This window comes from Pomacea canaliculata, linkage group LG7 (genome assembly GCF_003073045.1).
Source record: "Pomacea canaliculata isolate SZHN2017 linkage group LG7, ASM307304v1, whole genome shotgun sequence".
NCBI lineage: Eukaryota > Metazoa > Mollusca > Gastropoda > Architaenioglossa > Ampullariidae > Pomacea > Pomacea canaliculata.
This window is the reverse complement of record NC_037596.1, coordinates 29530396-29555067: the sequence shown is the minus strand read 5'-3', so window position 1 is coordinate 29555067 and position 24672 is coordinate 29530396. Positions and strand designations below refer to the sequence as shown.

Here is a 24672-nt window from a genome sequence, read left to right as displayed (position 1 = left end):
AGTCAATCCTGACACGACTGAGGACAAGGATGAGCAACAATAATCTCTGTAAACACCAAAGAACGAATTTAGGGAAGAGGTCCTTTCCTTGTAATGCCGGCGCTTAGCACGGCACGAGTGTCAGGCGATCATTCGTCCCTCGGTCGGTACTCGTCTCATTTTTTTTATGGGAAAGGATGGTGGGTACATGGACAGAAACTGTAGTGTGACTGCTTCAAGGAAGGCAAAGCGGAAAGAAATCAGATAAAAAAGCATCTCTTGAAGTGTGTCTGTCCGTTTTTGTGTGGTCAAAAGAAGGAACACAAGAGTGTGAGAGAGGGACGGAGTTTTTTTGGATTTTGTTTTCTTTTTTTTTTTTTTTTTGGGGGGGGGGGGGGCTGATGAATTGTTCATATGTTATAGATAGATGTATTTAAAAGAAAAATGGTAGTGGTGGTGGTGGTAGGAGTAGTCAGTGATGTATTTTTATTGCAAGCGTTTCAGTAAGACTTTAGTAGTTTGATTAATTAAACTATTAGGTGTTTGTAGCATACATTTAGTCAAACCGGATAGTATTTACATCGTGTTGTAAATTGTCTGTTATATTTATTTGGTGATTAAACATTTTATTTTGTTTATTTAGCTTTAACTAATTTGTTTCCGTGCAAAAGAGGTGGTTATTATTTTTTTCGTAAAATTTATTTCTATTTTTATGAATATTAGGGTGCAGGGATTGTAAGTTCCTTTTTGATTCGAGTTTTCATTCTTCGATATTTAATATCTGTGAAGTTGTCTATTAGAAAGACGGGGTACATTTTCTTGAATATGAATTACGATTTAATAATACAAATATAAATAAGTTTTTTCTGGGGCAACTGTCTACTTTTGTCTTTTTCAATTGTTAATAATAATATCAAAGAGCATGTGTATGTAAGACAAGCGAAAATATAGAACCTGCAATCTGCTATGACAGCTGCCTGAGTACAGACTGAGTAGTCAGTCACTACACTAAAACAATTTTATCTTTCGAACGAAGTGCTCAATTGTAATATTTATTTTTATTTTTATTTATTAGTAAATCTGCTAGCTCGTTACTACTACAGTGTTTAACTTTCCTGCCGAATTCGAATTAATTTTGTTTCAATGTTTTCTGTCAAAATTACTTTTAAAAAATCTAACGTGTTATTCAATTACAAATCTTTGACTCTTTTTTCCATTATAATAAGAAGAAACAAAAAAAGTCGAATGAAAGGGCTTTTGAAATTAATTAACAGAAACCAATTTTAAATCGATGAAATAGCAGTTACAGCAAATTTAAAATGTGACCCTAGTCCTACAGAGAGCAGCCAGAAAGCCAGGTAGGTGCAGCTACCTGCTGTAGGAAAGCTTGGTAGTAGGAAACATCTCCTTCTCTCTCCCTCTCTCTGTGATCTTCCTAAATAACATTATCTATCCTTCAGTCTATCTTTAGCCAACGAATATGACTTCAGTGGCATCTTATCATCGCTCCTGTAGGTGAGGTCAACAGTGAACCGACCAATAATATTTGTGAAGATATTATATTTTGGAGCATTTACTATACGCTACTTTACTGTACTATTTACACTATATTTTTATGTTAGAACACAGCTAGGCTGATTTGTCGCTTTCAGTTTACTTTGGAAACCAGGAAAAACAGATTTTTGTTTCTCCTGAGCTCTTCCGTGATGTCTGTGATCTACGTATTTTCAGGTTTGTCCATGCACAGTCAGTACTTTTTTCTCTTGTCTCTTTTTTCTATTAGAATTGTTAAAAATTGGACTGCACTTCTTAGCTCATTGACTTGTATTCATGAGACATCCATGCGCGAAACCTTTACACACTCACTACTCCACAGTTCACTCTTGTAACCCTACCCATACTGTCATATGTGTGTGTGTGTGTGTGTGTTCCATCAAACTTCTTGTATGTCCTCCGGTCGTTAGTACCATCTAGAGAGAGGAAGACTTCTGACATCTACTTGATATTATTTGCTTGAGATAAGAGCACAGAGTTCCGCGCACTGAAGCTTTTTCCTAAGTCTACGAAAGTGTCACAGAGATTAGAAGAAACAGAGAGGATAAAGATGGATTTTGGACTCTTTCCTAAAGATAGTGTTATTCGGTTTTCTTCGATGGACCAAATACGGGAAAATAAAATAATCGTACAGTTGACACAAAAGGTCATGAATCTGTGTTTAAGACCAAATAAGGGAATCTGTCTGTATGAAAGTCTCTTTCTGCACGGGAAACACTTCCACGCAATTATACTGAAAAAATCCCTTTACTATATTAAAGTTTTACGAAAGAGATATTATCAAAAGCTGGGTAAATCTCGGTTCAAAATATAGATTTTGGTGCAAAAATTAAGACTACTTCATGCAGTCCCAAGCGACACACACAGCAGAACCTTACTTATCCGTTTTAATGGCTGCGCTCGTCATCCGCATAATAAAAAATGACTGTCGTAAACTCTGGGTCGGAGTCCGCAGATCTGGTAGAGGTATGATTTTTGCCACCCTGGCTGTTCACACCGTCGACACCCCAACAAATTACGTCGACATGTCACTTATACTAAATTGCTGCTTTACACTCTAGGATTAGCTTTTCGAGCCCCCAGCATGCATCACCCCAATGAAAACACAGCTCGAGGCAGTTTAGTACGTTTTAGAGATTACTATAATTTCCCAAAAATATAAAAGGGAATACACAAGAATAAGTAAATTTGCAATAAGTTGTTTCCCTATCTTAGCTCGTACTCTAAGGTCCTCCCGTTTACCTACCTACACTCCTACTACTAATCCAGATAACTCGTGAGCCAGATCTAACCTTAACGGACAAACACACAACACTACACTCACTCTCCCCGTACATCTCATGCACACGCCACTTAGCTGTGTTCAAATGTCTTTGTTGCTTGGGCGTTGACTCGACTGCAGCACTTCTCAGAGACCGACACTCACTCACCAGATTCAGCTTTCACTGGTTTCATCAAACAGCTGCTGGTACTTCGACAGCTTTGAGCCGACCTCCGACAACTTTACTCCACAAGAGCCACATGCGAAAGACCCAGACGCTGATGTCACTTCCCAGAAGTTTCTAGCCAAAAACGCTGAGCTGGCATCTAGATCTTTCTGTCAACATGCTTCCATTCGTCAATCAAGCCACATGACACACTACAGCCAATCACACCTCACAGCCACCACAAGTCTAAGCTCCAATCCGCACCCGCGTAAATGACGCAATTCCTAGAGAGAAGTGACGTCATTCCTAAAGTACAAGCAGATGTGCAAACCACACTACAGCCCTACCCTCACTCTTTAGTGACAATTACGAATAATCGACAATAATTGTAAAAATTAGCAACTGATAAGATAGATGTTGTACAGTCAAACTCTTACCTTTTTGTGTTGTTTGTGTAGTTTTCTTGAAAAAGTCATCCAGGTGACAGCTTTGTGTTCTTGTACCGCTTCAATCGTATCGACGTGCGGAGTTTGCGAAGTTTTAGGATGTCACTAAAATTTGAATCAACTTTCTGCTCAAGAAAGAAAACTTAAGGTGTGGCACACGTAGTGTACATTCATGTAGTCGGAATTCGTGGTGGCAAAATCTTGGCAGTCTTGTGATGTTTATCAGTTTGTTTTACGTCACGTGTTAGGTCGTCTGGTTCTTTCAACGTCAGAAAATCACAATAAGCCATTTTAAGACCTACATCTGCACCTTTGAAATAATTATCAGTTAGCACTGATATAAAACACAACAGTAATTTCTCGTGTCACTAAATTCCAAGCTTTCCCATCTGACTTGTTTGCTTTTCATTTCTCTAAATGCCTGTGAATCTAAGAACCGATGTGACTTAATAGTCTTTCATCAGTACTCATATGTGTTTGTGTAAAATAATTTATTGTATTTTATGTAAGGAGCTTTGTTAATCTTTTTTCTAGGATAGAGGTCAGATAATCTGTATTTTGTCGGATAGTTTGGGTCAGTGATCTACTTACATTGTATTCTTAATGTGAAAGAAAGACTTTCATTGTTATTCAATTATGGCAGGTTGTTGTGGTCGAAATTATGTCGAACCAGCTAATATTTCTCTTTTGGGTGTTCTTATTATATGTGTAGGTAGCCATTGTACATGATTATCTTATAGATGTACATAGAAAAATATGTGTATGACTTTAAATGTTTTATTTGCACGTTGTTAGCGCGTTTTCAGCGTACATTTGTGCCCTTGACCATTACTTTCTTTTCTATTAATTTTGTTTTTCGACAGATTGGAGGTGGTTGGTTTTTGACTTTCCTGGATTCAGAGCTGATAGTGAAAGTGTTCCTGGTAACCAGGAATGACCGGTTAACCCCTCTGATCTGTTTGACAAACTTTTCACTCGGGGTTGAGTGGGACTGCCTTGCGACCTTCTTTCAACTCTTCACCTTCATCCCCAACTTGAGTACTAGCTTTGTATTTAATATTTCCGTTTCGATTTGATTACAGTTCGTATTTCTGAGTCTTTGGCGGTTAGGACAAATTTCAGAAATATAGTTTTGTATCATCTTTTTTATATTTTTCTGTTGCCGACTCCAGAAAAGGAAGATTCTTTACAAGGAAGAGTGCTGATGCGTTGATAATAGTCCTTTGCCCTTAGTGTTTGAAGCAATATAGATACAAAGTTATTTTTCGAGATCAATTTTTTAATTTCTATTTAAGTCAACTAAATGATTGCCTTCTCTCCAGTGTTGTCCATAGGAATGGGAATCCCATGGGAATCCCATGGGAAACGTCCCATGGGATGGGATGGGATGGGACAGCACACATTTGTATTTCCCATGGTAGTCGATACTTGATATTGTAAAATAAATTTACTGTTATTTCATTCATCAAGGATTTAAATCTTTCCTCTGAATCATCTATTGTATGTGAAGTAGCAAGAATTATAGAACAAAAGCCGAGAAGTGGTTTTCAGTGTTGTCCATAGGATTGTTAATACCATGGGAATCCCATGGGAAACATCCCGTGGGATGGGACGGGATGGGACAGGCATAAATTGCCATGGGATGGGATGGGACGGGATAGAAAAATATGTCCCATGGACAACCCTGCTTCTCTCTCTCTAATTGCCGAAAGTTCTCCTTCAGTCTTTCTTTACTCAAAGACAGATGACTTCAGTGGCATCTTATCATCGCTACTGTAGATGAGGTCAACAGAGAGCTGGCCAAACCAGTTGTGGAGCTGTTAAACTAGTAGTTTAAATGCGACTGCTCTCGTAAGTTCTTTGACTTGTATTCATGAGTCATCTCTATTTTACCTTTACACAGTTACTACTGCACAGTTCACTCTCGTAGCCCTACTCATACTGCCATGTGAGTTTGTGTATTCCTTCAAGCTTCTTGTCTCTCCTCGACAGTACCATCTACGTGCGGACAGCAGAAAAAGCATCACGTGAAAGAGGAAGGCTTCTTATACATCCGCTAGTCAGCTTGTTTGCCTCAGATAAAAGCTTTTCAAAAGTGTATAGTCCATGAAACTATTATATCTCCTCAGCTCACCAGTACCACCCACTTGAACGAGTGACTAGAAAAGTGTGAGGAAGACTTCTGACACATCCGCTCATCATTGTTTGCCTGAGAGAAGAGCACAGAGTTCCGCGAACTGAAACTTGCTTTGTTAAATTGTACTTATTCAGCCGAGTTTCAATAAAGAGTATGAACAAAGCTAAACGAAGCACACTGCCTTGCATGGCACAAAAGATTACATCAGTTAGAATGAGTCCTTTGTCTTCAATCTTTGTTGTTTATCAGAAAGCATTGAAAACAACAGAAAACTTGTTCTGGCATTCCCGTTTCCGAAAATATACATATATACTGTTTACTGGTGTACCCATGTTAGTTTAGTTGTCTTGATATTAAACTCTTCTTCGTGCAATACATAGCGCAGTAACAGAATTCTTCCAGACCTTTTATACACACACACAGATACATATAAAGTACACCGCCACTAGCAGCACCACCAACAAAATGACAATGGCGCTCATACACACCCTCAAAACCTTCCTATTCATGTATGAACACACGTTTTTTTCTTTTACAAAATATGAACCACTTTTAGTATTACCCATTTAAATCTTTAAGATAACTGAAATCGCTTAACAGAAAAAAATACCCAACAGGTGGTAGCACAACTCGTATAAAGGAGGCATCTTTGACTTAAGTAAATTTTGTCTTTGTACCAGTGACCGTACGAAGCAGGAGACAAGGGCAAAGTAGGAGAAAGATTTCTGTTTTACTTAAAGGGAAGTAAAAATCCCTAGTTAGACAAAAGTGATGAGCAAATCAGTTTCAAGGCAAAATGCCTTATCTTCCCTTAAATAATTTTAACACACTAATGTTTGTCGTTCATGTATTCCAGTTCAAAAACACATAGAGCAGTGATAAGAAGAAAATTGTTTATTATGTGCAGTTCTTAAGCATCTTAGCACAAGACTTAATGTACGTGTATAAATACTGATACTGGTATCACAGAGACATGCATCGTCCATCCGATTCTACTTTTTATCTTTCAACACTTTCAAACACTTTCCGAGTGTTTCTAGACGTCTAATCTTTTCTTAAACATAGACGTCATGATATCTTTTAAACATGAAAATAACAAGCATTTTCATGCATACATGCTATCAAACAAGAGATCAATGATAGTATTACAGATGATATATTAAATAGCATACTTGTATATAATTTGAAACATGTTTATTAACTCTTTCTTTACTCACACGGGTGGCAGACCTTGCCCCGCTCGCTTGTCTACGGAGTATACACATTGCGCTGATGAATTGTTGTAATTTTTAAAGGCCTATATAACTCGTGGTTTAAAAGAAAAACTTGATAAATAAGATAGTTTAAGCATTTCTGAACACAATTATCTCCCTTTCATGACGAAGGACGTACGTTTGAACGGAAGTCTCGCCGATATTCTACACTACCTGTCCTTTACGGTTGTACACGATCGTGAACATCATCTATCTAAAACGTCAAATAAAAACAGAAATAACATTCCACAGATATTCCTGCTTCAGATGAAGGATAATTCGACCACGAATGGTGTAAAAATGGTTTTCTTTTGCTCCCGAATTTCGGGCCCCGCCATGTTTAAAATGTGGAAACAAACTTTTTCCAAACTTCACTTCATATACCTCATTTTGGTAGGATTATCATAAAAGTGAGTTCTCGAGCAAGATTAAGGTAAAACTGTTCCACTTCTACACATTTTGATCTGTCATAATCAATTTAAATTGTTCTTATATCTTGTTTAGTTATTTTTTTAATAATTTTTTTTTTTGAAAAAAGGGTAAATTCATGTGTACAGGGGGTTTGACCGCCTTTAGCTTTGCGTAAAGAGTTAATATAAAAAAAACGTTAAAAATACAGAAGGCATTCACAAGAAACCAAAACGTTTAACTAAATTGTTTATTTAGATAGAGGGTTAAAAAATGTTTAAAATATTCCAAAACTTAGATTAACTAACAGTTTTAATTTACATGAAGAACTATTTTAACTACTGATAACTACATAATTATAACATTAAATAGATCTTCGTTTTCTTTCGGTGTGTAATACCAAGATTAAAATAAAATTTTCATTTTCCTTAAGGTTACTGTTTTTTTTTTCTAGTTAGATATATATCCATATCTCTTCTAAACTATAAATTATAATGTCTTGACACATCATAAGCAAAATACAATATGCATTTTATTCTATATTACATGCTTTGTTTTGTTTTTTTTTTTTTTTTTTGCCGTTTTCAAAATTTTCAAATCAGTTCTGGTGTTATTTACTCCTTTGCCTTTCCACTTGCAGACACTTCAAACATTGCTGTAGATGTGTTTTTTCTTCGGCAAGCTCGGTAGTTGACATAAATTGGGTCTGTAGCAGAGAAACATCAATGTAAGAGATAAAAACATCTACAACCAATCTTCAGTTATCGGGAGGTCTTAAGCGATAACAAATCAAACATTGTGACCTTTGCACTTGGTGACCGGATGAACAAAATAAAATTTTGTGCAGAAAAATTGGGAAAGATAAACATTTGTTAGTTTTACATCTTTTTGACGTATGATCCCCAATTTCATCTTTAAAAATTGGATAAAGGATTTATTTTCTACCGGCATCCCTACCATTAAAGTGTTGTGAACAAATACCTACAATGAAATTCTTTTTATTCCTAAGGTTACCTAAAAAATGAAGCGTTGTGTACTTTATTTTTACTCCGAAACTTGTAATACAGATATTATTTCAAATGCAAGGTGTACCAACACTTTGAAGTAGGATGTATGAAGACATTCTTGTCAAGTTCTATGCAAATATATACAATATTTCAGCAATATATACAAATTCAAGATGTATTTACGCCTTTTTAAATACAATTTTATATCTAGGTACAAATTACCCGTAAAAGCACTTTATTATTAAAAGAGCATGTGACTATTTTTAGAGCCTCACAAGAATCAACTTTGTCTGCATTTCGGGTCTTCTTTCCACGATGGTCAGTTTTCTCTTCATGATACACGTTCATCCCACCTCGAGCTGGCATTTCTTCAAGACCCACTCCTGATGACTGTTTCCTCCCTGAATGTGTCTCTCTTGTCACACAGCTCTTATTTCTTCCTGTTGATCAATTAATAGGCTCTCAGGAACTAAACATGTGAAATAAGAATATCAAACCAGCAACTTGCTTCATAGTATATTATTTTCTTCCTTATTATGTAACCTCCTGTGACCCTAGCACCTTCAACAGAAAATATCTCGCTTTTAGTAAAACACATTTTTACAGAAAACAAGAAGACACATATTAAAGCTCGAACAAATATCAATTTAATATGGTATCAGTAATTAATGCTGCCCTAAAGTAGTGGTCTAAGACTTGCTAAGGCATACTTTTCCGTGTTGCTGTGTGCAAGTCCTGCAGGGCACAGATAGTCCATTTAACGTTTGGCAATAAGTTTTTTTCTGTTCACCTGGGTGTCTACCTACCCATAGAATACACAGGATTGAAACTATCAAGGATTAGTACACTACCTAATAGTAAATCTGATTGTGTTGCTGTCCCTAATCATCTCCAGCATGTGGTTTTCATTGGACTTTTAGTTGTTACAATTCTGATCTTGAATTCTGACATGTAACTGTCATCTTTGGACAAGACGACTTCCAGTTAGTTAAGGATGTTCATTACTTCGAGATGCTGTCTGTTCTTGTAAATCTCTTCTTTGTTGATAACTGGTGCTAACCATGACTTTGTTGTTGTCAGTGTTGCTATCTACCCTATATGTACCAGTCTGTTGGTAATGCCATCAGTTCTTTATTGCTTCTTGCCAAGAGGTCAAGAGGCACGCAGTATGAATTTCCTCCAGTGAAAGGAAAGAAACAATTGGATCAATTTGTATTATGACACATGCATATTGTGCTTTTTCTTCTTGAACTGTACCAGATGACATAACCATATGACAACTGTGGGTTTGTTTCTTCAAACATGGATCCTGGCCTGGATCTTTTTGTTTGCTAAGTTCAAGATTTATTAGACTGGGACTTTGGTATGGTTTGCTGTTTGTTTACTCCCTTCGCCTGATTTTCATTTTCTCTCGGCCACGTCATCTGATAGTCAAATAAGAAATAAAATGTTGAGAGTATATTTTCTGTCTTCCAGACATTGTTTGAGGTCAGTTGCTCACCTGACTAGTGGGATGCTCTGCACGCCGTGTGCTAGCTCACTGTCAGGGAGACAACTTTTCGATGGCTCAAGAGCTAGTGTAACCCTTTATGGTCATGGCATCTGGTAAGGTCAAAGAAAGACAATTTGCTCTCAAAATTTTCTTTTTCTCTGACAGCAAAACGTAGCCTTTTAACAGACACATATTAAAGTTTATCTCTCATGATTTACTAAACAGCTAAGCTCTGTGTTGAAAATAAGTTTTAGAATTTTGATTATTTGTTAGTTCAAGAAAGAAAGTTGCTAAAACTGAGAAACTCACTTTTCAAGTGACAGACCAGGAAGATTGCTGCAGCGGTGACTACTCCACCAAAGGATGAACTACCCACAATCCATAAGACACGTGATCTTTCTCCACTGCGAGCGGCTTTTAATGCATAATGACATGGTCAGATCACAATCGTGATTACAAGGGATATTCAGTATTCTATTTCTATAATTTCTACGTGTATTCCTTTTAGTTTTTTAATATAATATTAAATATTATGTTGAATAGCTGCAATATGAGGGTGTAGAACATCTATAAAACATTGACTGTATAAGTGTGTATTACTATTACATTTATTGTTAGGAATCAAAATCATAAATTAGTTGTAAAGGCAAAAGTGACTGGGTCAAGGGCTCGAGTTTCTAAAAGTTAGCTCCCTGTAATAGGGTTTCCTTTTGTAGGAGTCTATATTCTTGTAGTAAATTTAGCAAAATAAGAGAAACAAATGCTCAATCATGAAGCTTTCTAACTATTTTATTAACTTTGAAAACATATTCAAAACTCCATACCTCAAAAATATATATAATGCAGCTAAAGCAATAACAAAAAATATTAGAGACGTTTTTAAATATTTCGTGAATTCAAATAAAATCGCTTTATGACTTTTTGATATTGTTTTATTGCAGATGATTAATACTTACTATTTCGGTTGACTGTGAATATAAAAGGCAGGTCCCCGAGTCTATTGCTAAAAACTGTCTTGTAAAAACCTTTAGCAATTTGTGAGATGTTGAAGACGGTGATGGAGCATGTGACTGAAGCACGTGACACGAGGCTGTCATTGCAGTCGACATGAGCTAAGTTTTCAATGTTTTTTCCTTTAATACTTTTATTCAAGACTTGTCCGAGGTACGCCATGTTTTTCAGGTGAGGGGTGGGGTAGGCTGTCATTTCAATGCTGAGATGTCCTTCATCACCGGCAATGTGTAATAACTCTGGCGGCGGTCTGTTAGTGGACTTTATTGAAGGGGCACCTACAGGAAATAATTAACTGTAAAACAATTCTTTCCTCTTACTGTCTTTTACTTTATTCTCTCTCTTACACACTTTCACTCTTAAACTATCTCTATCCTTGTTTCTCTTTCATGACACAAATTACACTAAGACATGTACGCCTATGATACATTACTTCCCAACATTCATCAAGAAGTGACAACAGTTAATGTATTTAACTAGTGTCATCTGTAGCATTAGAAAATATAGCTACAAAAAATGAAAGCTTCTTGTCTTTGTGTTTCACGTAGTCTACCTTAACCTTTTGACTTCACATTGTGTGGTCCACTCTACAAGTGAAGCAAATATCCGTCAAAAATATTTATATCTATAACTCATACCAATAGCTCAAAATACAATAATCATGTACGGGTTCACTTATGCCTGAAAGCTATTCAAGGTTTCTTGAGAGGTTAAAAAGTGATAAAAGGTTAGTATTCTGTTTCCAAGTAATATTGTATCATTGTACTGGGGTTTATGCATCATTAGTTTAAGAGTTACAGAACACATTTGAACTTGTTTGTTATATATCATTAGTTTCAAGTAATATTTTTAGTTTTAAAATTATTTTCATGCAGGCAAAAGTGTCGTCTAGTCCAAGTCCAGACTATACTCACAGCAAACATTCATGACCAGGATGTCACTAACTACCCGGTAAGTGAGTCCATCGTAGACATAGTCAGCCATGCATCTCACTTTGAGACCTTGATGTTGTCTGGTCACCTTGTCAAAGATTAGGTACTTTCTAAAATGTCTGGAATACCTATACCACCTGAAGGTAACATTTGACTGACCAGACTGCAGGCTCTCACACTCTAGTGTTAGGTTCGTTCCCTCCAGTGGTGGATAAAGGTGTTTGTCATACAGAATTCGAAGATAAGGAGCTGTGTAATTGGCGCAAAAAAACGTATAGATGAATAACACATGTACACTTTAATGATATTTTAATATCCAGCTTTCCTGTGATATACCCCTTCCCCAGATTCTATAAAACTGTTTAAATGAATTTTGTTTTAAACACTAAAACCGTGTTGTAAACATTGGGAATCAAACAACAATGCTACTATTCTATCCTACACAATTTCTCTAGTCTATACTGAAGAGTGTTTTTCTATACAATCTCAAGACGTTAATCTTAGACTGTTCATTCTGACTGGTTTAACCTAAAATTGATAAGCAATGAAAATGAATGATAAGTTTATGAATGTGCTTACATACCACAAAAAAAATAGAGAAATATTAACATTACTTCTGTGCAAATAGCAAGTGTGGCTTTAAGTAAAAATTCTCATTACCAATAAACTGTAAAAGCATTTGATTTATCTTAAATGGATATAGTGGTTCAAAAATTGCACTAAAATTTGGACTTTTTAAATAAAAGTGATTTTTGGTTGAATATGACATTCAAGATATAAAATTGTAAACTAAATACGAGACAAAACTTACAGCCGCTACAAGTGATGATGTAGTTCGTTGTACAGTATCCGTACCATACCTCCTGCTCGCAGTCGAAGAGTTTAGCTTCATACCCGAGACAATAGAACGCAACCTCGTTTGCAAGGAGCTCTCTGTGTCCAAATAAACTGCTCGCCGGTGTTGATGCATTTGTCAACATTGCAGCATACCTGAACATCGCAAAGTTTCTTTTATTTAGAAAAGAAAATCAAGGTTTATTTTACAGTTTCTTAAATGTTATGGTTTTTAAGAATGTTATCTGTTAATGTTTGAAGTAGTCTAGTAAGTGATTGTGGATAAATATAGGCCAAATATACAGAAGGGATGGATAAACAGACTGAATTATATATTTATTAAAAACATTATAACACAGACATACGCTAAAAATGTATATTATTAGCTCATTTCTGCATAGTTTTTTTTAGAATAATCAGTCACAATTGTTATTAACCTCAATTAGAGAACAACTTACGGGAAGCCGAGCTGTCTACAGATGACAGGAGCAGTGTTAGGATACATACACAGTGAACTCCACTGACCTCCAACCTCCATCTCTACACGACCTCTGTCTCGTCTGATGCCATGGGTGTCCATCAAACGCAGTCGAACGTGTTCTATTACAATTATTTTCAACAAAACATTGAAACAATTCTATCTGATGTCAACTGTTTTCTCCACGGGTACTCTTATCTAAGATTTACACAGAACAAATATTTACATCTCTTGAAACTGAATAATTACTTAGTCTCATGTGGACGAGGAGCTGAATATTAGACTAACTTGTAGTAGCCAAAACTATAAATGCTTCTACGATTAGTTCCAGGGCTTAAAACTGTTCATAAAATGGAAATGCGTTTGGCGTTAATTTACCAAAAGTGTGTAATCAGACTGAAATGTACATTAAATCAGCATGTGTTTATTTATTGTTGATATGGTTTTTATTGTTATCATTGTGTGAGCTGTTTACAGGAAATAGCATGCAATGAGAGCTACTTAGTAGCATTGTACTGTTGTGCTCTTGTATTCACTGGGCCATTCAACACTTGATTACTCTTCCATGTTTGTATTTTTGATTATGCAGTTCATGCCTCATTACAAGAGATTCACTGTCACGGAAATCGAGGACATTTTAGAACCTTGATACAGAACGACCTTACGGAAGTCATTGTTTTCTTCTTCCTGTTATTGCACTTATAATAAAAAATAGAAAGATGAAATCGAAAATGCAAAAAAATTTTGCTTTAATCCTGCGCGAGCTCTTTCATTATTTTTATCTTTCATTTTTATTGCGGTGTGTGCTTGTTTAGGTGATTTTCTTTGCTGTCATTCCACATAATATACATAAAATGTGTGTGTGAACTACTACGAAGATAAATATGCATGACTAGGTAACTTGATATATTTTTGCCATTCTCATTCTAGTTGTTACTACTAGACATTCTGCCTCAAAAACACAGGTAGGCAAAGTGATGCCATGCACGGTATTAGATGTGTTTTTCAGCTCAAGAGCAAGAAAGAAAGCAACTATTTTCGGAAACTTTTAGAAATATACATCTTTCTTCCTCCTAGTTTTGTGTTCCTCGTCTCTCTCCCTCTCTATAATAATAGATAACGTTAGGGAGGTGAGCCATGAACAGGGCGGAGGCTGCACCTGTCTGTGTCTCTGTGTGAAGAAAATGTCTATAATCATTTAAAAAAAAACTTTTCTGTCCTGCGTGAGTGGATTAAACACTTTCAAGTGTCATTGTTTTATAGTTTGCATCAAAATATTTCCTTTCGATGGATTCCCAACGCAATTATTGTTAAAAATGAGTGAAATCCTAAGCAGGAAAGTCCGGCAGTTAAAGATGACACTGTGCAGTGACTTGTACTCACTTCTGTGGAAAGCTGCTGAGCTGTGTCGTGCGGTGGGTGCGGTACGGCTGTGTTAGTTGTCTGTTTTCTTCTGATTCAAGAAAAGATGTCCCCTAAAGAAAGACTAAAGGAAGGATGAAACATTAACTAGCTCCGACGATAGTATGTTGAGCATTTCCCCTCAAAACACAGACTCCCAAGGATAATGTGACTCAAAAAGTAAACCGCAGTCATGCGACAGACAGACCTACTCACAGAAGCCTTTCCCACTGTAACAACTACAAGCAATGAAATAGTGAACCGTTTAGAAAACCTTCAACAAGCGACTGAAGTGTTGAGGCAACAAGTTAAAGAAGGACAACATACAATAAAAAAGCATATCGAACAAGCAGCATTTGTGGCCTTAACAAAAACAAACAAACAAACAAACAAACAATGAACTAAAAAAGCTTTAGCAGCACTTCAGCATCAAACCATATTAATCGAAAGTGCGGAGCCCAAGGCAGATGCCTCACCTGCCTGCCCCTGAAGATGATGAGTTTCTAGAACACATGCATTATATGATCCAGGTGCGAGAAAGAAGACCGAGGCATGCGGTTGGTCCATTGTTATTAAATCAAACATTACTTGTGAGTGTGATCTCAGCATTATCCTGTACAGACAAACGGCATTAGTCACAAAACTTAGAAAACAATTTATCGAGATAATAATATATCGCAAAAATATTAATCCTCATGTGTACTCTTGTCTGAAGTCCTAAATATATTTTAATGAAAACTAACCGGTTTAATGCTATGAAAATGCATGTTGCATTTATATATTTTTGTAGGTAAATAAAGCGTCCTTATACATCTCAAATTGTTAATTTTAGTTTAATTAATATCTCTTTTACTCCTTTTGTTTCTCTCAGCATAGCTAGAAAAACATGGCATACAGGAAACCAACAGATAGGAAGAGCTCGTTCTCACCTGTGTCGCAGATCTTACCAACGTCCTCAATGTGACTGTAATCATGTTTATAAAATCCTTCATGGTCACACTCCTCTAACCTGGACTCCTCACCTGTGCATCTCAGGTCGTCAAGGACGATGAGGCCCGAGCCTTCTCCGTACGTGAATGATTCAAACATCAAGGCTTGCGACCTATTGTTTGATTATTTCTAAAATAATCATATACCTTTGTTTACTGATAAAATGTATTGGCGGGAATAAAAGTCATTTTAATATCAACACCATTATGGCGAAAGAACAAGAACTGAAAAAAGATACTCAAAATTTGCAGTAGAAATAAAAACATTTCTCGAGGAAAATGTAGACAGACGTGTCAACCTTGAATAAAGGCTAAGCAAGTTAATGCATTTCTGAATCGACCCATACAGATATTTATGCACTTCACTCGTTTCTTTGTTTTAAAAGACTTCTTTCTTTTTTTCTTTTTCTCAAAAGATTACACACGCAAGAGCAGACATCCTCACACTCATATATTAAAACACTCGTTTCAACGTTTTGAATCGATGAAAAAGATCACACTTTGTCATGAAACATAAAATGGATTATATTTTATATATAAAAAAATCTAGACGAACACTAAAATCGCTATGATCGCTATGCTAAGAACTATTCATGTTAGCTGGACGGGATTGGAGAGGAGAAAGTGGAATTCAGTTCACAGGCTTGAGGCTAGGAGAATAAGGAGCCTCCCCCGTGAACAAAAGACTACCTCTATCTCTATAGTTAAAAGCAAAAAAGAAAGCATCTGGCCACTTAAATGTGACACGCAGGTTGCACAAATACTTGTTTACACAGTTGACATTGTTATTCAAGTGTGAACAGATGTTGCTGATGTTCACTTCCCACTGAAAACATCTTTTACGTGCCGTTCACTCAATCTCCGTGTCGCTTATTTGGTGTGCTGTAAAAATAAGCATCCAGTTGTTGCCATGTAATCTACAGATACAACAAACTGATATTAAAAACATTCCATTTCTGGAAGACCATAAACGGGGTAACCTGTAATAAATTTCACAGAATTTGTAAGGAAAAAGATGCTTAACTTGCTCCACTACTGTAGGTTAACAAGGATCGTACTCTTGAATCTTAACAGCTCTAAAGACAATGGCTCCTGGTTATGAATAAAGTTGTATTGTATTGTATTGTATTGTATTGTATTGGATTGGATTGTATTGTATTGTATTGTATTAAACTGTATTGTATTGTATTGTGTTGTATTGTATTGTATTGTGTTGTATTGTATTGTATTGTATTGTATTGTATTGTATTCTATTGTATTGCACAATGCTATTAAAATCAGTCTACTTGTATATAGAATCAATAATCTCAATTCAACATCCCACGTGACCTTAAGGTGACTTTAAAGAGAAGCCGACAGGCTGACAATAGTGAACAAAGTGATTACAAACAACTGTACTCACCTCAGCTCTCTCTTAATAAAGTGAAAGTCAGCCTTCGATACAAAACGGGCAAATACGGCGGTGAGGCTCGAAATGTTTCTGGTTATAAGGCTTGTAGTGAAAGAGGACCGTTGTTCGCGTGACATTGCTAGACGACGGACAATGTGTGTGTGTGTGTGTTTGTGTGGGACAATACCTTTAACAATAAGTGTAATTTGAGAAGATGACATCAGTGGTAGACGCTTATCATCACCATCTGTCTCAGTGACCACGGTACAGGTGTAAATATCTTGGTGTGTCGTCTGCTGTGCTGCTATGATGTGTAGCTCCCCAGTAGTGCTCCTCACTTTCCCTGACCACGTGACGGAAGCAGGAGGCGGGTTGCTGTCAGCGTCACACACAAACGTCACATTGTGACCCTTGATGACCTCAGAGTAGGTGGACAGTGGCTGACTCTGATTGTCACTCCGTGTTATCCTGATAACCGGGCGATCTGTAAACAAGCCGATAGAACGGGATTCGTCCCACATATCATCTATCAAATTCGACAAGTCGGTGAACCTGAAGTGTTTCTGTTGACACTTGCACTCGAATACACACGCACGCGCGCGCGCACACTCACACACGCTGAAAAAAGATGTGAGACTCACTAATAGTGGCAGCTCAAACATACAGCTTTTTTTGTCGGTTAATCACATGTGGGTTTTTTGTTCTTAAGTCAAGTAATCTCTCTTGATCCTTGTCGCCCCAGTGATGCAAAGGGCCGCAAACTCAAATAATTGCCCATTCTAAAAATAAAGTTTATTTGCATAAGGAGACTAAATGTTCTCAATGAGTAGGTGGCCTTATTCACAACATTCATTGCCGGTGGACCACAATACTCACAGTAAACCTGTAATTGCAGTGAGTCACTGGAGACAACTTCACCATCACTGTACATCGCCTCACACCTCACTCGCCATCCATGATGTTCCCTGGTCACTCTAGTGATGATCAGGCTACTGCCATCAGGGAACCCGCCTGCATTTTCTGTCCACGTGTACTTTATTACACCAGAGCGATTATTGCTCTCACACTTTAAAGTAGCACTGGTTTCCTCCAGTAAAGGATATTTGCTATCGGTTGAATGAATGTTGACAGAAGCTGTTAAAATACATGAGATTTATTTTTGACATTCAACTAACATTTTGAGAAAGACTAGCCAACTACCTTGTCTTATTGCTTCTTACAATAATATGTTCTAAGAAAACACCATAGGACATTATGATTGCTAAAGTAAAACCAAAATGTCTATAGAGAAATTTGTAACCAACTACCTAATGTCTAACTGCTCCTTACAACATGTTCTACGAAATAAACTTATGTTTAGATTTTACATTTTTTTTATCTTTACTTAGATTTTATTTTACATTTCTTAAAATATATTGGCACGTACTATACATTGTGCTAAATGTGCGAATAATATAAACTATTCATTGCTCACAATAAGTTTTGGGGGATTCCTGTCCTTCGTAAGTTAAATACTGTGTGATTTACACAACCGTCGTTTTGCATTAAGTTTCCTGTTATTTTTAACTTGAAACATTGCACAACTATTAAATCTCTTACTTTCTCGTAAATTTTATAATTGTAACATTGTATTTTAAACGAATGACTCGCTAGGTGAGCTAAATTTTGCAATGCTATCATTCACTATTTCCTCAAATCATAAGGCAGGAGTTTTTTTTTAAACAGTTATCATTTTCAGAATGATAAAAGGTGTGATTTAAACTGAACTTTAACAAGTTTGAATCGAGGGACAAAAAGAAGGACAGTGAGAGTAAGAAAGGTGTATCATAAACATGCACGAAAAGGTAACAGAAAAGTAAGTATATAACGCTTATCGCCAAAATCATTCTAAAAATATATAGATTAATAAATTTTTAGTGAAAAAGGAATCAAGTTAATAAAACATGTGTTAAGTAAGAGGCAGTAGTAGTGATAATTAAGGTCCCTTTACTTAGCTACATTTTCAGAAAAGTGCTGTAAAATTTTCACACTTACCCAAATATGGAACAAGAAAGAATTAAAATAGTTTCTTTCTATATTTTACATGCAAACGCGCAAGTGTTGGTTTTTTTTTCAGTAAGCTTGACATATAAATGGTAAACATATTGATGAGTTTGCTATTCATAAAAGAAAAGTTCTTACAGTTCCTGCAAATGAGATTGTAATCCTGGCAGTCTCTTTTATAAGACATCTCATGCTGACACTCTAAAATGCTTGTCTCATTCCCGATGCAAAATATAGAAATGATTTGTCGTCCAAGCATTCGGTCTGATCCATAGAAACTCTCCACAGGTATTTCTCTACAGGTGAGATAAATAAAAACATTAGGGCGTCCTTCAGACGAGAACATTCTTCTTTCATAAAGTGATAATTTATCTAAATAAATATACTGTTCCTGGAAAAAAAGAAAGTACCATAGGCGTTTTCTCATTCCCCCCCCCCCACTATATTCTTACATATAAGATCGATTTGTAACGCTGAAGAAACTCGTTTCAAGCGTTTTCATTAGGTAAGGTAAAGGAATGTATGAAAATACAAAGGGATTAATGGACTGACTGGAAAGCATTTTAAGACAAGTGTTTAACTCTGTGTGTGTGTGTGTACAACGTTTAATTTCAAAATAACTATTTAATGATTAGCAAACTTAATCATTTCTTCTTTTGAACTGTGTAATTTCAGTATAATCAGTATTCATCATCCTTAAACAGACTCTACCTCTAACAGAGAGAAAAGAACTCACGATTGTAAGCCGAGGTGTCCACAGACGACAGTGGAAGTGATGTTAGACGACACACACACTGTCTCCCAACGACCATCTCCGATGTCTATCTGTAGATGACCTCTGTTAGGTCCTATGTCCTGAGTATCCCTCAAACGCAGTCGTGTGTGTTCTGTGACATTCAGTTTGAGTAATCCATCAGAGATTTATTTAGGTTTCGTGAAAGTAGATGATAGCAAAACAAAGGGGTAATAGCATAAGACCTAAGTAGACTAACCAGTAGGATATCAAGAAAACAACACTTAAAAACACTCGATTCATTTATTTAATAAGGTATTATAATAAATTATTGAATTATGATTATTATTGGATTCTTTCCATAGCGCCTAGCTATTAAAATGCAGGTTTGTTCTTTTGTTCTCTAGAACATGCTATACATATAAAGTATGTTAAAATAATTGTCATGACAGCAAATCACACAAAAAATAAAAAATTCTATTACTGAAGTAACAATATTTTTCTAGTCTCTTGTTATTTAATAACTCATTTTATGTTATTTTCGCCTATATTATGAAAGTATAATACTTATGGTGCAGAACACAGTCGAGATTTCAACTGCAGTTTCTGCGATTAAATAACTGACATATTGTAAGTCGGGGTTTTGAAATGGTTTAATTTATTAATGACAATTATTTTTTTACAGTTTTAGCAATCAACGTTGCTCAACAATATAGCTTAATAACAGCTTAAAAACTTTTAACAAAAAAAAAAGCAGAAAACACAGTGTTTTAAAACACAAGCATCCAATAGTCTCTCTGCAAGAAGATAAATTGAGACATGCAGTCGACTGTACTCCAGAACAAAAGTTACTTTTAAATGGGGTCGTACATTGTCATTTTTTAATTGTGCAGACAAAAGAATACCTATATCAACAAAAAACAGAATCAAAATATCCAAACATAATTCATACACATCTCAAATATGTATATATATATGTCACGGTTCTTACGTGTGTTGCAGGTGATACGAAGGTCATAAAGGCAGTTGGGGTCCGTGAAAAACTGATCATGGCTACAATGTTCTAAGCTGGTCTCCTCGCCTGTACAATTCAGGTTTGGAAGGAGTATAAAGTGCAAACCATATTCGTGTATATCTGTCCACACGGCAAAAACTTGCGACCTGTTTGACCATCAAAATGTTTGTGTATTTGTCTGTTGACTTTTTCTAAGTATACCGACTTTAAAAAGGAGACATTTCAATACATACACAAAATTTGAAGTCGAAATGAAAACTTTTTTTTAAAATCAGGTTGTATTATTTTCACTTTTCTGTTTTAAACAAATCACACGCACACACATAGGCACAAAACTATCTCACACACAGACACGCTAATAGACACACACAGAGGCATAAAGGATTTTGACCATATGACAAAGGTAAATTTGAAACAGTTAGGAGCTCAGTCGCTAGAATAAGACCAAAGAACATGTCATTACGTGTTGAAGCCCAGCATCCTGCAGACCACCTGCGCCTCTTGCTTCCTAAAGTCATAGACACACACTGTTCGCCATGCTCCTCTGTACAACATCTCAGGGCGGCCATTCCACGGGGCAGTTCCATTCACAAGTCGGACATGAGGCTGTGCATCTGATCATGAAAGTTAATTAGTAACGACCTACAGCAAACATTATTACCTACAGATTTGTACACCCAAACCTATCTGTTCCCCTGTTGCTTTATGTCAGACACAATTGTATCAAATTTATAAAACCTGAAAGGACCTAATCACGAAATCGCTATTTTGGCTTTTTTAGAATAAATTAAGAGAATGTACCAGCCAGTTTACACAAAAAAGTGCTGTTTATAACTTTATATGAAACTGTATCGCGCTGTCATGAGTGATAAAGTTTATAAACGACACCTAACCGACGCAAATGATTACAAGAAGAAAAGCTGCAAAAGCAGATGTTACTACGAACATCGTCATGTTTGTTTGTTGTCCCAGATGCTGGGGTTAAAATTGGATGTTACATAAAAATTCTGAAGATAAGAAAAATACAAATAATGGCGAATAACGGTTTCAATTTTCTAGGAATGTCTTTGTCGTTGTGTTTGTCTGTGTATTTGTAGTTTTGACTGGCGTGTCTGTGTGCTCGCATACCTCTTTGTGTACATGCGCGCCTTTGTTTGTATTAAAAATGCACAGCAAACATGAGTCCTCATGAGTATAGTAACCCAATACCACAGAGAGAGAAAAAATAAAAGCTCTGATTAAGTTAGTACAACAGAATTTCAAGTTTGTAAGCGGTAAAAGCTTACCTTTTCCATCCTGTCCATACACACTCATGTACACATATAAACTTCGTTGTTGACAGATTTCCGTTTCAAGTTGATTACAGTTTGTTTTGTGTTGCTGACACTGGGGCGGGCTTCACTTTTAAGTTTCGAAAATTCACTTGACTGCCTTTTCCTTTAATAGCGATATGGTTAGTGTCTAATAATGTTGCAGTGTGCTATGTAGTGACTGTTTTTAACTTAAATCTTTATGTAGTTATATATATATATATGTACATATATCAAGTATGATCGTAGTTTAGTTCACATCTATCTATTACTTTTTAAATTGTAGAGGATGAAATTGATTACAAAAATAAGTAGATTTAACATAGTTACATTAAATGTTAATGGCCGAAATGAATAAAAGAAGATATTTTTTAACTTTCTTAGACAGCAGAGTTACATAGTACTTATTTTTTACAAGAAAGTCGTCTAACAGAAAAGAAAAACGAAAACATTTTTTAGAGCCTCGGGTTTGGATATGTGGTTGACAGGGAATTACTCCAATAAAAATGGTATGACAGTGTTGATTAACAATGACTTTGAGTACAAACTACATAATAGCCATGGGACTTTTTAATACCAGCCCTATCTGTAATTGCGTAAATCATATTAATCGGATTGATGTGTGAATGCTATCCAGTTCCCGTTTTCTCAACGGGTTTTTGTGACTAGTGTCGATTAAAACACGATAAATAATGTTATTCTTATAATAAGGGGCTAAGTACTTTTTTTTCATTGGTAATCTATTTCTTTTCCTATTATTGTTATCGATGATAATTAGCGGGTAATCAGAACTACACTGCTCATGCACTACCTCCGCGCTTTACTTCACACACCATCTGCTTGTTCCGGGGTTTTCCTTTCTCGTTCAACTCGAAGTCACTTTGTGTGTTTACAGTTTACATTAATTAAGCAGATGTCTGAAATTCTTCATATCTTGATTCTGTAAGCAGTCAGTTTTGTTTTTTACAACTAAGAAACTCTGAACATAAACATAAAATGATGTTAAAACATATATTTATGTCACCCGGATATGAGCCTTCGCCATACAGAGCCTGTTATGTTCCAAACATTATAATGAGGGTCAACATGCGTCCTTTCCATTCATCCAGTTCAGAATCAGAATGACAGTGAGTGATGGAAGAGATAAGTCTGTCAATCTTCGTTAGAGGAGACCTGTTGACTACCTGAAAGTCGTCGGGAAAGCGGTAAAAACAGAGGTCATGGAAAGAGAATGAGATGCTACTCTTATAATTTTTAATCTAAAATCAAAGTAAACGTTTACTATAATTAAAGATTACTTTCAATAGTAATGATAGAATTTTTGAACAATATTTACAACATTAGGTGGGAATGCGAGATTAGTGCGGGGCAAACAAAACAAAGCAAAACAAAAGAAAAAACAGACACACATATTGTCAGTTACTTTTTATGGAATCCAGGATGTTTTGGATTTAAGCAAACAGCCGAATATTATTACTACCAAAAGATATAAAAAAACAAAGAGAATTATTACCGCGATATTTTAAATAAAAAGGAAATTACATACTAAAATACACACCATTTTTTAATGTTAATATAGTAAATGACAAGCGTTTAAGTTGCCACTACTTTGAAAGTTTTATATAAATCACTTGACACTTTGTACAGAATCGATTCAAATTTGCTCTTTTCAGCATAAATTGAACGAATTTTTCGTAAACGATCCACAATCTTTCCGAAAAACAAGGTTGGCAGAAAGCATACATCAATCACCTTCGAGAGTGCGTACGCCTATGTGTGTATGTGAACAGTTGGGTTTGAACAGATAAAAATAAGTTTAAGAAAACTATATTGTCATATCATTAAAAATTAGGAGTAAAACCTCTTTACTTTTTGTTACATTCATATTCTTTAACGTAGTAGAGACACTTCGGGAAAGATGTGCTTTATAGGGAGGAAATAGAATTCACTGCAGAGAATACAGTTAGTCTCTAACCTTGAACCGACAGGTTACAGGATAAGTACCTTCCCCGTGAGCCAGTCTGTTTATAGACATGAGGTCAAAGAACCAGTGTCTGGCTACATGCGTCAAATATTTTCTAGAAACAGGTGAAACAGATGAGCCACTCTTGGCCTGAAGGAAGCATCCCAGGATGCTGCAGGCGAGATTTTGGGAGCCTAGTCAGGGTCATGTGATACTACAGTCAAGCCGCTGACTATACTGATGTTGTAAAGGTCGGTCATCATACAAATATTAGAGGGGCTGGCATGGTCTTCTTTAGTGTCCTAACATAATGATATGAGCACAATGTGAGCACGAGCACTCACCTACACACTGCCTTTACTATAGGTTTGATCTTTCTGTATAGTGTATTTATCACCTTCTAATACAAACTATTAAGATAGCTTGTATGCCACTAATTACTTACCCAAGCCTTGTAGTAGAAGAGTAAACATCACACAGACACTGAGGACTGAGCGCATCATGATGTTAGCTGCGATGTCTTGCAGGAAGACGAGGATGTGAGGAGAGTCTGGCTGGAAAGCTGACACTGAGCACAGACCACAGTGTGGATGTTTTAAGTCAGACGACAAGGAAGTTAATAACGGTAACAGGATTTTCTAAAGAAATGTGTCATACTGTCTCACACACAGACACATTTCCCTCACACAACACGAATGTACTAAATCTCAATAGTCAAATTTTGTCATTTGTTGTCAATTAAACAGTTTAAAGTTTAAAGATAGGCATAATAAAACCCAGCTTGTGATTGGTTTTATTTATGTAGTCTAAGCGCTTTTTTCACATCCTGTCACAGTTATAGGTGCAGGCACCCGGTTCGCATCATACTGA

General features: G+C 36.1%; 3 protein-coding genes across 6 annotated transcripts in view; all 3 read right to left on the bottom strand.

Annotated features, from left to right (window-relative positions):
- The window catches only part of LOC112567604 (cartilage matrix protein-like), a 95992-nt gene that overhangs the window by 62960 nt on the left and 8360 nt on the right, over nucleotides 1-24672 (bottom strand). The gene's annotated exons all lie outside the window — the stretch shown is intronic.
- Nucleotides 7897-17113, bottom strand: LOC112569318. 4 transcript variants are annotated; one of them, XR_003100372.1, is made up of 10 exons: nucleotides 14836-17113; nucleotides 14342-14444; nucleotides 12939-13080; nucleotides 12458-12636; nucleotides 11629-11895; nucleotides 10660-10992; nucleotides 10013-10117; nucleotides 9713-9813; nucleotides 8487-8651; nucleotides 7897-7910 (listed from the first exon to the last, which is right to left on the bottom strand). XR_003100372.1 is itself a non-coding variant. In XM_025247088.1 (8 exons), the coding sequence occupies exons 3-8, from the start codon at nucleotides 13058-13060 to the stop codon at nucleotides 9613-9615; spliced, it is 1029 nt and encodes a 342-aa protein (XP_025102873.1). In that variant the 5' UTR covers nucleotides 13061-13080; nucleotides 14342-14444; nucleotides 14836-17113; the 3' UTR covers nucleotides 8698-9612. The 4 variants fall into 4 exon arrangements, 2 of the variants coding, with proteins under 2 accessions (XP_025102873.1, XP_025102872.1); XR_003100371.1 differs by lacking the exon at nucleotides 9713-9813 and having other exon boundaries at nucleotides 8487-8680; XM_025247088.1 differs by lacking the exons at nucleotides 7897-7910; nucleotides 8487-8651; nucleotides 9713-9813 and adding an exon at nucleotides 8698-9635.
- LOC112569321 (scavenger receptor cysteine-rich domain superfamily protein-like) lies at nucleotides 17158-21753 on the bottom strand. The gene is made up of 6 exons (XM_025247092.1): nucleotides 21658-21753; nucleotides 20993-21143; nucleotides 20506-20675; nucleotides 19518-19668; nucleotides 18920-19077; nucleotides 17158-17872 (listed from the first exon to the last, which is right to left on the bottom strand). Exons 2-6 carry the CDS (start codon nucleotides 21082-21084, stop codon nucleotides 17448-17450), a joined length of 996 nt encoding a protein of 331 aa, XP_025102877.1. The 5' UTR covers nucleotides 21085-21143; nucleotides 21658-21753; the 3' UTR covers nucleotides 17158-17447.